Genomic DNA, 13,602 nt, shown 5'->3' with positions numbered 1-13,602 from the left:
TATGTTCAATAACTTAATCAGTTTCTAACACTTTGAAGTGTGAACATTTAATAAATTTTAACACACTACAAAATGAACATAGCATCTGAAGCCAGGATGCCGGGTAATTTGATTTTCGGTAGATTACCAACATATCATCAAATGTTAAAGTGGTGACGGACGACCAACATTGTTAGCGTCACAGCTGGTAGATGGTTATGGTATTTTAAATAAACTAAAAAACAAATATTTAACTTTCATTGATGATCACATCCGTAGGCCGGTAAGCATTGGTCTTTCTTGGGTTAGGGGCAATTTTTAAAATTTAGCTATATATATTTACCGGATCCTGTCAATAATCACCAACACTCCAACAGATCGATTCAGTCCAGCATTCTGTCTTTATATCGGTTATAATCATTTGCATGATAGTGAAAAAGGTGATGATAAGTTTATACATAAAATGCAACTTTTTCAAAGCAATTTGAAGATTGCAAGGATATAGAGTTACACTTTATAGATGATTTTAAATAGTTTTTGTAGCCACCTTTTATTAGTTTATTTTATCATTTATTCATAATATTGCCACTTCTCTTCAAACAGTCAAATTTGTTCATAACTAGAGCTAAAGAATTTGTATTTTACCCGCTTAAAAAATGTATATTTTGAAAAAAAAAAAAAAAAAAACAGAAAAACCGTAGACCAAAAGTTCTAGATTTTTGTTGTATGTGTAAATATTTCTTTGAATCATTATTAGAAGAGAATTTTTAATTCACCATGAGAGTTTTCAAGAATAGTCGATTAATACCCATGCCTACAACTCGTAACGAGTGGCCACAGTTCTCTCTGTCTCAATTATTAATAAGTCTTTAGACAACAAAACATGACCCATGTCTTTTGTTTTCTAGTTTTTGGAAGGAGTATCTATTTCCTTCTTTCTGTTTGTTTTTCATCTTCTTCACAATCAACCCAAAAACAAAAACAACAAAACACAGCGTTAGATCGGTTACAAGAATGAGTTGATGGCTTCTGGAGTTCATGTTATGGAGAAACCGATACAACTTCAACAACATCAGCAACAGCAACAACAACAACCACATGAAGCATTAAAGTGCCCACGATGTGAGTCGTCAAACACAAAATTTTGTTACTACAACAATTACAGTTTGTCACAGCCGCGACATTTCTGTAAAGCTTTTAAACGGTATTGGACTAGAGGTGGCACCTTGAGGAATGTCCCGGTGGGTGGTGGTTGCAGGAAGAATAAAAGAGTCAAGAGACCAATCACCACTAGTGTTCATGTGGCATCCACCCCAACACTGGTTAACCGTCAATCAAACCCTAACCCTAACCGTAATCTTGAGCATAATCCGATCTCATCTTCAACAACTACAAATAGTAACAACAATAATCATCTCAACCCGTTGTTTTACGGGTTATTGCCTCAAAACCCTAATTATCCTAGATTTGATACTAGGGTATCAAGCGCTAACGAAATTCTTGTTCCCAGTTATGATCTTATTCAACCTCATATGATCAATGCATCTGGATTAGGGTTTTCATCTACGGGTGCAAGCGGTTCACTTGTGACTAATCATGGTCACAATTCGAATTTAAACTTTTCAAGCTATAACCCATCCATGTATTGTGGTGGTTCAAGTTCTAGCTCCACTAGTGCTCCTACCATGGCTTCTCTCTTAGCTTCAAGCCTTAATCAACAACAAAGATATATGGGGTTTGCAACCTATGATGGCGGCTCAATGGGTAAGGATCTGAAAATAGAAGACACACAAAATAGGATGGAATGGAATACTAACAATTTTCATGACCAAAATAAGAATGATCAAACTGAAGCTGTTGTTTCTTCTGATCCAAATTCTCTTATATGGGATGCAGAAGGGGGAGGTTGGCTTGATCCGACTAATAACATCATCGGTTCTTCGGTTTCTTCCTTGATCTAATCCCAAAAAGCATCCTCACACAAAATTTTCTTCTGGCTCTAATCTTTTTTCACTTGATCACCTTGTTTTTTTTTTCACTCAACTTTCGTTTGTTTTAGTTAGTTTAGCAACAATTCATGTCAAAACATCGATGGGAGGGGATCGGATCGGAGCTATTATGTCAGCTAGCAAACGTAGATTCAGTCCTTTTAATTTTACCGTGAACAAGGCTTAAAAATAATATTAGTTTTGCGCTGAGAGGAACTCGGATCCGCTTCGTCTCATCACCCAAGTTCGATCATCAAGAATGAAAGAGCTTTAATCAAGAATTTGGGCTCAATTCTCCTGGTGTGTTCTATCTTTTCTTGTATATACACGTATTCATGCTTTTTATAAATTAGGGTTTGTGATGGCTATTTTCCGATACTTTGGTTTTTTCTTTATGGATTAGAGGGAAAGAATGGTGGTATATTGGTATAGAAGAGAGGGGATGTGTATAATTTTTAGTCTTACATTTTAAGTTAATTAAGGTGTACTTTTGAATTTTATCTTGTTCATCATGTCATTAAACATTTGTGGCTTTTTGATAACAATGGTGCGTGGTATTATTGGACCGATTTGCAACAGAAAATGCGGTTGCAAATGCCCAGTACGGTAGTATCTTCTGCCATCTATTTCATATCGGTAGTATTATCTATCGTACGTAAGGTACTTAGTATAAAAGATGTAGTTTTTTCTCTCTCAAAACATCAAATAGACTAGTGTTTGTATGTGAAAGAGCTATCACTTAAATTTTTTCATGATACTGTGATTGTTAAATGGTATATGATGTTTCTGTATATACGGTGTCAATTCAATGCGGACAAAAATTTCTAACTAAAAGTAATTTCGGCCGACATATTTAATGCGTTTATATGAGTTAACCAGGAATCTTAATACCTTGGAACATGTCTCATGAGCTGAACTTTATAAGATTCTTTAAACTGTCTCTTGGAATGTGGAGCATGGTGCATTTCAGCTTTGGGTTTTGTGTTCCATGCAATAATTTGATAAAACAATTTTGATATAATAGAAAGCAATTTTGAGTTATGTTACCTTTTACGCTTCAATTATATCTAATGAGACGTTTGGTTCATAGAATGCTTTATGAACCGAATCATAGTTCAAAACATTGAAAATTTTTAATATAAGTGACAATTTTGAGCAGGATTTAGGGTAAATGTCCCACAACAGAATAGAAGGTTCAGTAGGTATTCCACATGAAAGTTTTTTCTTTGAATAGAGTTCCAATTCCTCAAAACAAGAAGAAACGGATTTGTTTATTGTCGCTACAGTTCATCACTGTTATGTACTCATTTTTCTCTATTAAATCAACACATGTGTGCTCTATTTTAATATTTTCACTACTGATTCAAAAGAAAAATCAAAAACCGGTTCTGGTTCTATCTACGATTGTCAGTTTAATTTGACCGATTCACTTATAGCTTGCTAACCGAGCCAACCGAAGTGACTCCTACTCCAAGTTTTAACCGGTCTGATAATCAAACGCACTGTTATTATGCACATAAATCCACATGACTTTAAAGGAACCGTTTTTATCTATGTGGCGACTAATGTCATTGTGGTCCAAATGAAATATCTTCCTCATATACAACCCAATGAACAATCTTTGTTAAAGTTGTTCTTGCACGTGACTCCATCCCACTCATGTCTGAAAACTTTAGCGAAAATGTTAAAGCTTTACAACCTATTTATTTTACTTAAGAATAAGCTTACATTTATGATAAATCTAAACATTTGCTTCTCCTAATTTAAAATATTTCATTCTCTTTTAATCACATCTTATTGGAAGGAAATATTTGTTTGATATTATTTTCCTTCTTTTATTTTGGTTCTTTTATTAATGTAACTTCGAGCATGTTTGGGATTGAGTTTGAAAAATACTTATTAGTTTTTTCAAAAAGCCATTTTGAAAATCCAGAATTTTGAGATTTTGGAAAACTGCTTTTTAACCATTTCAAAAAGTGTAACACCCATAAATTTCGTTAATCGGCTCGATCGTTTATAAATGTTCGTTTAAAAGCCGGGGTTTCATCTTTCTAATGTTGAGCCTTGTAATACGTTTCAAAAGTCCATTTATCCATCTCTTTAATCAATGCATTGTCTCTTATAACTTAAAGTGTTAGATTAGTATGTAGCACCCGACAATTTCGTTTAACAGCATGAGACATTCATGGAGTTTGTATCATATTAGAGAGTCGATCCTTCAATTTGAGGGGCCTCATAGCCGTTCTTGTAAGTCTATTTATTTAACTTTTGGTCCAAGATAATACATTTTTCAAGTTGGGGGACCTAGATGTAAAAATATTATATTATAAACCCTAAACTCCTTTCTCTCTCTCTCTCTCTAATCCCGATCGCAGCAGCTACAGCCCTCCCACCTCGTTTTCCGTGCAGCTCCAGCCGAGTTCCAGCCCTCCCGAGTCTAATTCAAGGTCGGTATTAAGTGTCTACAACTCTTTTTCACCTTAATTGATCATATTAACGCCCTTATTGGTCGTTAAGATTGAGTTTTGATGATAACAGTTTGTTGAAAGATTCGTATACGTTTATTGTAGGGTCTGTAACGCAATGTTAATCCACTGTTTTTGATCGATTCTTGATTCCATGATGTTCTACTTTGAGTCTAGTTTTCAGAAAGGTATAATACGTAATTTTTGGACGAGATTTTAATGGTTTTTATGATTTTATAAAATCGAGTGTCAAAGCTGATGCGGGATGTCGGATTCTGGTCTGTCTTCCCGACATCATAACTCTTTTTCAACAAGTCCAAATTAGTTGGTTCCACTTCTGGAACTTAATATTTTGAGTTAAGAATCAAACCCAATTGGAATTGTTTAATTTGGTTCAGTGATGAATTTTATAAAAATAAAACCATTTTGTTGCGCGCTGAAATAGCTGCACATATCTTTCTGTGTTGGAAGAATTTTTATGATTTTTGTGTCCACTAGTATAATAAAAATATTTTTATAAACTTAAGATATTTATGCAACACTGGTAAAATTTTAATAATTTAATTCTATGTTTTTCCTATGTAATAAAATACATCTTTGCATGCTAAAATCTGCATGTTATATTCGTTATTGATCGATAAGTTCGTTTTAGGCTTAACCGGTGGCTGCCCTTTCTCGCATCTTTCAGGGTTGTTATAATTGAAGTTCGTGCTCCGTCATCTTCTTAGGTATGTCACTTACATCATATTATAATTTCATGGCCAATGGAGGTGTTTAGGCCGGTCAATCGATTTTAGTTCGAAAACTAAGGTTTATCGGGTGTAGGATTGGCAATTGTTGAGTTTGATGCGTTAATCGATCGGATGACCGACCGAATCGGTTTGTACAGCCCTAGGGTGGTCTAAGGGCTGTGGGAAAAATTAAAATTTGGATACTCGGGGCTGTTTTGGTTGGTGATTGGTCAATCGAGTCGGCGGTGCGCGAATTTTCGTTTAAATGTTAAATTGAAAGTTGTAAAAAGGAACCGTCAACCCTATCAACTTGGGTGACATGACTTTGATGTAAGAAAAGGTTAAGATGGGAATTTGGTCCATTTGGGTCTGATTCGTTTGACAATTTGTTATAAGATTTATTACGCGCGTATTCGACTCGATTTGGTTACCGGCGGGTGAGTTGTGCATCATGGTTAGCCCCGACCATATTCGTAGGGTGGATTTGGTTAGTTGAAAGGTTTAGGGGCTGAGGTAAAGTATTGGGCCTTGGGCCAAAGTATTGGGCCTTGGGCCAAGTGTTGGGCCTTGGGCAAAGTTGTTGGGCCTTGGGCCAAAGTGTTGGGCTTGAGCGGCCCATTAGGTAAGTGTGTTCTTGCAGTCTAGTTTAGTAACGCGTTGTGTATAATTTACAGGCCCTTGCTTGTGATTGTGCACTTAGGGATTTCCTAGCTCGTTGCAGGTGTTCGATTGATTTCATGTGAGTTCATGATGCCCTTTTTAATCTTTTTACGTTTTGGGCTAGCATACACACCGTATTACAATTTTACCCGATTTTACTTGTTACAACTATTTGGATGGTATTACATAGTCTCTTTCGTATATGTGGAGTTATGAAATATGTGTGATTTATATTTTATGCCTTAGGATATTTTAGACTCGTTTATGGTCTTATATTCCTTAAGGTTATATATATTATTTATGGTCTAGGCTCGAGGATACTATTAGGCCTAGTATTAATTCCTAGATTATCCATTATTTATGGATTGAATGTGATGATATTGTTGGTTGGATGTTTGAATGGGATGTTTGTATGTGCGTATGTGAATGAGTATGTGATGGTAAACTGTAACCGGGTCAAATATATTACTCGGGGAGGACCCGAGGTAAAGAGGCTCGTGTTGCATGTTTATAACGCGGCTGGGTCAAATATATTACTTGGGGAAGACCCGGGGTGAGGAGGCCCGTGTTGCATGTTTATGACGCAGCTGGGTCAAATATATTACTTGGGGAATACCCGGGGTGAGGAGGCCCGTATCACGTGTTTGGATGTTAAACCGCGACCGAGTCAAATATATTACTTGGGGATGACCCGGGGTGAGGAGGCTCGTGTTGCGTGATTTTGTTTTATTAAACTGTGATCGAGTCAAATATATTACTTGGGGATGACCCGGGGTGAGGAGGCTCGTGATGCATGATTTTAACGGTTTTGTTAAACCGCGGCTGGGTCAAATATATTACTCGGGGAAGACCCTGGGTGAAGAGGCCCGTGCTGCGTGAAAAGATGTTTAATGTTTTATTCACTTATGATTTGGTTAAGAAAAGCTATTTATGATTTTATGGTCTCATGATTTTCCACTACATTTCATACTTATGGAATTTAAATTTTTAATGAATGTCGTTTACGAAAACTTGAACTCACTCAGCTCAAGCTGACTTTGTGTGTATGTTAGATTGACTTTCAGGTTAAGAAGTGGATGCTACCGCTTGGACGTGCTGGATGCTACTCGGGAGGTTGAAGGCATTTCTGGTCGAGGAATTCAAATAAAACAAATATTTTATTTACATTTGATTTTGGACACCTGTACCCGTGTTTGGGATTTTTAAATACTTACACTTTTTCCGCTGTTATTTACTCTGAACTTGTTTCAAATAAAATGAATCGATTGGTTTTAAATTTTTGTGAATTTGTGAACGTGATTACCAACTGTAGGATTCCCGGGATTTGGGGTCTTACAAAAAGCTAAAATAAAAAAGTTTTTGGATTGCCAAACACATTTTAACTTATTGGCTTTTTCAAAAAGCTACATTTTTTTGTTTATGTTAGGCCCTGTTTTGTATAGTTAGTCTTTTGTATTGATTAAGTTATGTATTTGGGCCGATGGGTCATTTTATACATTGTTTGAGCCATGGTCCATTGTAAAGAAGCCCATTGGGCATTAAAAGTCCTTTACTTCTCATGCATGCTTCCCTATAAATAGGAAGCATGCCATGAGAAGCAAAGCGTTGATAGTTGTTGGAAGTTCATGTTTGTTGGTTGTTGAAGTAAGATATACAAAAGAAAAACCTTTGCAAAAACTCTATCTCTCTCACTCGGCTCTCTCTCTCTCTCTCTCACTCTCCTCTCCTTAAACGAAAATAAACTCAAGATCCGAGACCTGTTGGTTGCTTAGTGTGATTTCCGCTAGCACTAAGTTAGGTTGATCCAAAGACGTTGTTAGATCCACCCAAATAGGGACCTACAATTGGTATCAGAGCTTCGGCTCACTAGTTGAGGGTTTTTGGATCACAACCTTGGGTTTTGATATTGAAAAGAAGAAATTAAGTGTTCAAGTGTTCTTGACAAAGAAAATTATCAAAAATACAAAAAGAATTGGCAAAAACTTCATAAAATGTCTTAGAAATGTTCTTGGCGAAAGTCTTAAGTGTTAAAAGTGGTGTTTACGGGTTTCAACTTTGTTAGTTTGAAAAGTAAAAATTTCGCTTCGCTCAAGCATTGTACCAAACATCGTACTTGTACTGACAAAAGTGGGTGAAACAGATCTCAAGGAAGATTTGCTTTCTGAATCCTTTCGCTTCGCTTGGGATTCTTCCGCTTCGCTTGGAATCCTTACGCTTCGCTTGAAATCCTTTCGCTTCGCTTGGAATCCTTTCGCTTCGCTTGAAGCTGTTTAAGCGAAAAAGTTAACTGTTTTGAAGATTAAGCTCGGTTGAAGACTTACACCATGGCTAGTACTGACTCAGAATTATTGAAGGGTTATTTGCTGTTAGAAATCAAATGGGAACACCTCAAAAACCTCCTAAGTTTATGACCTTAGATGATAACTTCATTGATTTTAAATGGAGGTTCATGAATTTCATCTCATTAACTGAAACTGATTTGATGAGATGTTTTGAAGAGGGTCCTCATGTTCCAGTAACTCGCACTGATGCTGGGGAACAACCCAAGGCACCTGAGAATTATGATCAAGATGATATGGATAACTTAGCACAAGACAAGAAAGCGTTTCTGTTGTTGACAGTTTGTCTTTCAAATAAAATCACAGAGACACTACGAGAACACAGAAGTGCCAAGGGATTATGGGAAGCTCTTATTGAGATGGTTGAAGGAAATGCTGAAATTAGAGAAAACAAGAAAGCACTGTTGAAGGAAGAACTCAACATGTTCAACCATCGTCAAGGTGAGGCTGTGTTAGACTTAGTGAAGAGGTTTGAGAAGCTCATGGTCAAAGTAAGAGCTGCAGGTGTTAACATTCCCAACACTGAGGTGAATCACAAGTTGATGAACTCTTTGCCTTACAGTTGGAGTGTAAACACAATAACTATCAAGAGAACCACAAATCTGAATGGGATGACTAACGGTGAACTAATATTCACTATCAAATCATTCGAAATGGATGAACATATGAGGATGAACAATCACATGAATTCTCTGAATCAAGCCGGAGTAAGCACTACATCTTCAAGTGTGCCAACAGCTTTTGTTAGAAAAACCCAACAAAATGTATATCCCGTGACCAATCCCAAGTACTCACCAACTGTTCCTTCACAATCAATAGCTTTTATCTCCACCAGCAACCCATCAACTCCATCCAGTGCAAGTTCGTTTCAAAAAGCAGTTGACAGTGCAGTTGCTCAAGCTCTGAAGGCACATGGAATTTCTGCAACAAAACCTCAAGCAACAAGCCCTCCAGCTATTGTGAAGCCATTCCCATGTTGAATGATTCAAATGTGACACTCGTTAAAGCTTTTCTGTCTTGTCATGAAGAGCTATTGCAAGGGAATTTGTTACCGGCTCAGTTTGAGATAGGTGATCTGAAAGACATCAACCAAAAGGATCTTGAGAAAATGGACATCAAGTACCAGATGGCCATGGCTGTGCAAAGGGCCACCAACTTCATCAAAACCTACGGAAAAGACAGCTTTAATGATTCTGATCGAAAGCGAATTGGTTTCGAAAAGAGCAAGCTTCGATGCTACAATTGTGCAGAGATGGGTCACTTTGCCAGGGAATGCACAAATCCTCCCAAACCAGCAAACGATATACAGGTGACAGAAGTAACTGATGAAGAGAATGCAAAAGCTGTTGGAAAGAGGCCTGAGGATCAAAAGGCAAACAACTCAGCTCCAAGAATCGGGAATCGTCCACACAAGGGCAGTTCAAGCTCAAACTCAAGAGCCCTTGTTTCTCAAACAGAAGTTCACACTGGTATGGATTGGGACGAACAGTTTCAAGAGCTGCAGAATCCACTGAATATGGCTAGCATGGCTTTCACTACAAAAAATGAAGCCTCTTCATCTTCTGCTGCCGGTTCTAGTGCATCACACCTTGATGAGGTAAAACGAAATCTTTGCACGGAAGCATGTGTTAACAAGGTTACATATTATAGATACTTACAAGACGAAGTTTTGAAAGAAAATGTAAAACTTCGTCAATTGAACACTGAATATGTAAAAGCTGATAAGATCTACATTGAAAAGATCAAAACTCATCACGATGATGTAGCTAATCTTAGACTTGAAATTTTTCGAGAAAAACATAATGTCATTTATTATAAGGACATAATTAATGATTTAAAAGAAGAGATTAAGAAATTAAAACTCGAAGTTGCTAATTAGAAAGAAATGGAAAAACAAGTCGAAAGGTTTGAGGCATCATCTGAAAAATTAGATGATCTTATTGGAGCCCAGAGAAGTACTAAAGTTAAAACGGGGTTGGGGTACGACTACACTGCCGTACCACCACCATTCGATGATAACTACACCAGTTTGTCCCATTTTAGTTATAATACTTCTCATGATGAAGAAATGGCATACGGTGTTGATAGAATACCAAAACCTGTGACATTTATTCCCGCAGCATCTCAAACTGCTGCTCCAATTCAATCATTTGATAAATCTAACGTCAATGTGTCTTGTGAAGCAGGTGATATAAACAATGGTGATTGTGGGAAAGTTAATCAGGGTTTTAAGCAAAATGTAGGATTAGAACCACGTTTTGAGTCATGTGTGGGTCTAACCAAAAGTATTAATAACTCTGTCTGTAACAAAGTTTGTGAATCCATGTTGGAATGTTTAATGTCGGAATCAAAACCTGTATTTTGTGAAACCAATTGTGAAGAAAATTGTAAAGAAGTATGTAATGAAAGTGAATGTTCTTCGTCTGATTCTGAGTGTGAAACAGTTTTTGATGAAACAAATGTGGCTAAAGTTTATGAACAGACAAGTTCTAGTTGCTCGTCAATTAATCGTGATTTTGAGGACTTACGAAAACAAGAAATTGTCTTTGAAAATGAAAAACCAAGCACGTCATGTAAAAATGTGCCTTCAAAGAAAACTTCATTTTCACAAAATACTACTAATAGAAATAGTTCTCAATTTTATGATCAATCTGATAGTACCTATTACTACTCTGGTCATAAACCTAGGCAGTCAAATTACTTTGCATCGAATCATTCAAATGTGTTCACAGATAGAGGTTATCAATACGGTAACTCTACCACATCACCTCACCCCACATATTTCAGTGATCAACATGTCTATGATTGTAACAAAAGAAAATGTTGTTTTGTGTGTGGGAATCCGTCTCATCTTGCGAGACACTGCAAGAACTGGCATAAGCAACAAAGAGACGCCAAAAGTAATTTTGGTCAGACATTTACTGAGTTAAGTGTTCAACATAAGAAAATGTCTTATCAAACTTGTACCTCAGCCAGTGAAACGGATTCAAGAATTAAAAGAACCGACAAACCCAAGAAACCTTTCTGGCTAACACAAAGAGAAAGGAAGCGGTTAGCCAAAAGGTCAGAAGCTGAAAACCCTAAAAACCCCTCTAAACCGTTTTCCAAAGCAAACACAGAAGAATTGTTAATCAAACCTAAACCAAAACGAAGGAAATCAAGAAAACCTTTTCAGGACCGAGGGAATCTTAACACAAGTTCCTCGAGTGATTGCACTTCAGATTCAGATTCTCCAAAAGATTACATTTTCAAGAATCATAAAATAAAACTGGGTGATTTTCTGTTTGCTTTTCCCGAGACAGGTTCGTCTCGGGACCCTCCTACTAACTAGTTGCTCATGTATGTAGGGTCAGCCTGGAAGGCATGTCAACAGTATTTGGTACTTGGACAGCGGTTGTACCCGACATATGACAGGAGATGAGTCCCTGTTGTTTGACATAAAACCATTCGATGGTGGACATGTTTCCTTTGCTGGTGACATAGGAGGAGAAATCACGAAACAAGGCAAGGTCTCTAATGGCACATTGATCTTCGACGAAGTCAATCTTGTGGAACAACTCAACCACAACTTACTCAGTGTCTCTCAAATCTGCGATAAGAAATTTTCAAGTCTTTTCACTGAAAATGAATGTCTTATTCTTAAACCAGGCTTCAAAGTCCCGGAAGAGTGGATTATGTTGCGTACTCCGAGGCACAATTACGCTTACATTCTGGACATGAGAAGCAATTATTCCATGCGGACTGCTTCTTGTTTGATGTCCAAGGCCTCGAAGAAAGACTCATCCTTTTGGCATCGACGTCTAGGGCATGTCAACTTTAAGAACTTAAATAAGTTGGTTAAAGGTGACCATGTGAGGGGCTTGCCCGTAAAATCTTTTCATTGTGCTGAAAAATGTTTATCTTGCTCTAAGTGCAAACAACACAAACTCCCTCACCGCCCCAAGTCTATCAATTTCATAAACTCCACTCTTCAACTACTGCATATGGATCTTTTTGGTCCCGTTCAACCAATGGCAATAGGTCGAAAAGCCTATTGTCTGGTTATTACTGATGATTACTCGCGTTTCAGTTGGACTTTTCTGCTAGGTCACAAGGATGAGACATCTTAGTTTCTTATCAGATTCATCGTGTTGGTTGAGAATCAGACGGACAAACGAGTCAAGTGCATCAGAAGTGACAATGGAACAGAATTCTGCAACAAAGCCGTCAACGAATTCTGTCACAACAAGGGGATTCTTCGTCAATTCAGTGCACCCTACACTCCTGAACAAAATGGGGTGGCTGAGCGACGAAATCGTATACTGGTTGAAGCTGCAAGAACCATGCTGTTATACTCCAAACTCTCTTTATTCTTTTGGGGGGAAGGCATGTCAACAGTATTTGGTACTTGGACAGCGGCTGCACCCGACATATGACAGGAGATGAGTCCCTGTTGTTTGACATCTACAGGAATTAGCTTATCGACTCCACGAACAGTACTATACGAATCAGTACTGAACATCCCCCCTATAATTGTACATGCTCCCATAGCAATAACATATTTTGGTTCAGGCATTTACTCGTACAATCTCACTAAGGAAGGGGCCATTTTCGTTGTTACTGTTCCAGCTGTTAAAATAAGGTCCGCTTGTCTAGGGCTCGATCTTGGTACTAGTCCATAACGATCAAAGTCGAATCGTGAGCCTATTTGTGAAGCAAATTCAATGAAGCAACAACTGGTACCATAGAGAAGCGGCCATAAACTAGAGAGTCTTGACCAATTTGAAAGATCATTTAATGTAGTTGAAATAACTGAATTTTGGGTTGTTCGATGAAATAAGGGAAACTCGATGGAATTCATAACTATCTCAATTTTTCCGTTTTTCTTTTTATTGTCTGAATATTCGGGAGCTAAGACCATTCCAATGCTCCCTTTCGCCATGCATAAACTAAACCAACAATTAAGATAAGCACAAAAATTAAAGCTTCTACAAATACAGATACACCAAATACATCGAAACTCATTGCCCATGGATAAAGAAAAACCGTTTCAACATCAAAAACAATAAAAACTAGAGCAAACATATAATAGCGGATCCTAAATTGTAACCAAGCGTCGCCTATTGGTTCTATACCTGATTCATAACTAGAAAGTTTCTCCGGTCCTTTGCTAATCGGAGCTAAAAATCCCGAAATGAAAAATACCAAAATAGGAATAAGACTTGATATTATCAGAAATGACCAAAAAATATCATATTCGTAAAGCAGAAACATAGATGCACTCCTATAAACGTGGAAAATATACCGGATTAGTCAATTCAACTTGAAATTTTGAAATCGTTCATAACTGTTTAGTTAAAGTAAGAATTGCTTTCCTTTTGGTCCAACCATCTAGTTTCCTTTTGCGGGGCGTGGTTCCTTTCAAGATTCATCAATTAGAATCCTATTTTTAGTACATATC

The 13,602-nt window shown here is 37.3% G+C and overlaps 1 protein-coding gene across 1 annotated transcript; it reads left to right on the top strand.

The window, feature by feature from the left end:
* The first annotated feature begins 793 nt into the window (after positions 1–793).
* LOC143584175 (dof zinc finger protein DOF1.4-like) lies at positions 794–2,538 on the top strand. The gene has a single exon (XM_077066278.1). The coding sequence runs from the start codon at positions 1,002–1,004 to the stop codon at positions 1,938–1,940; it is 939 nt and encodes a 312-aa protein (XP_076922393.1). The 5' UTR covers positions 794–1,001; the 3' UTR covers positions 1,941–2,538.
* The last annotated feature ends 11,064 nt before the right edge of the window (positions 2,539–13,602 follow it).

Source organism: Bidens hawaiensis, unplaced genomic scaffold, assembly GCF_021521415.1.
Source record: "Bidens hawaiensis isolate Kalapana, Puna unplaced genomic scaffold, B.hawaiensis_p1.1 tig00032838_1, whole genome shotgun sequence".
Classification (NCBI taxonomy): Eukaryota; Viridiplantae; Streptophyta; class Magnoliopsida; order Asterales; family Asteraceae; genus Bidens; species Bidens hawaiensis.
The sequence above is the reverse complement of the archived record's forward strand: the minus strand, read 5'-3'. Positions and strand labels throughout refer to the sequence as shown.

Excerpts from the sequence above, each read along its gene's own strand:
- LOC143584175 (XM_077066278.1), top strand. The coding sequence starts at position 1,002 with ATGGCTTCTGGAGTTCATGTTATGGAGAAACCGATACAACTTCAACAA.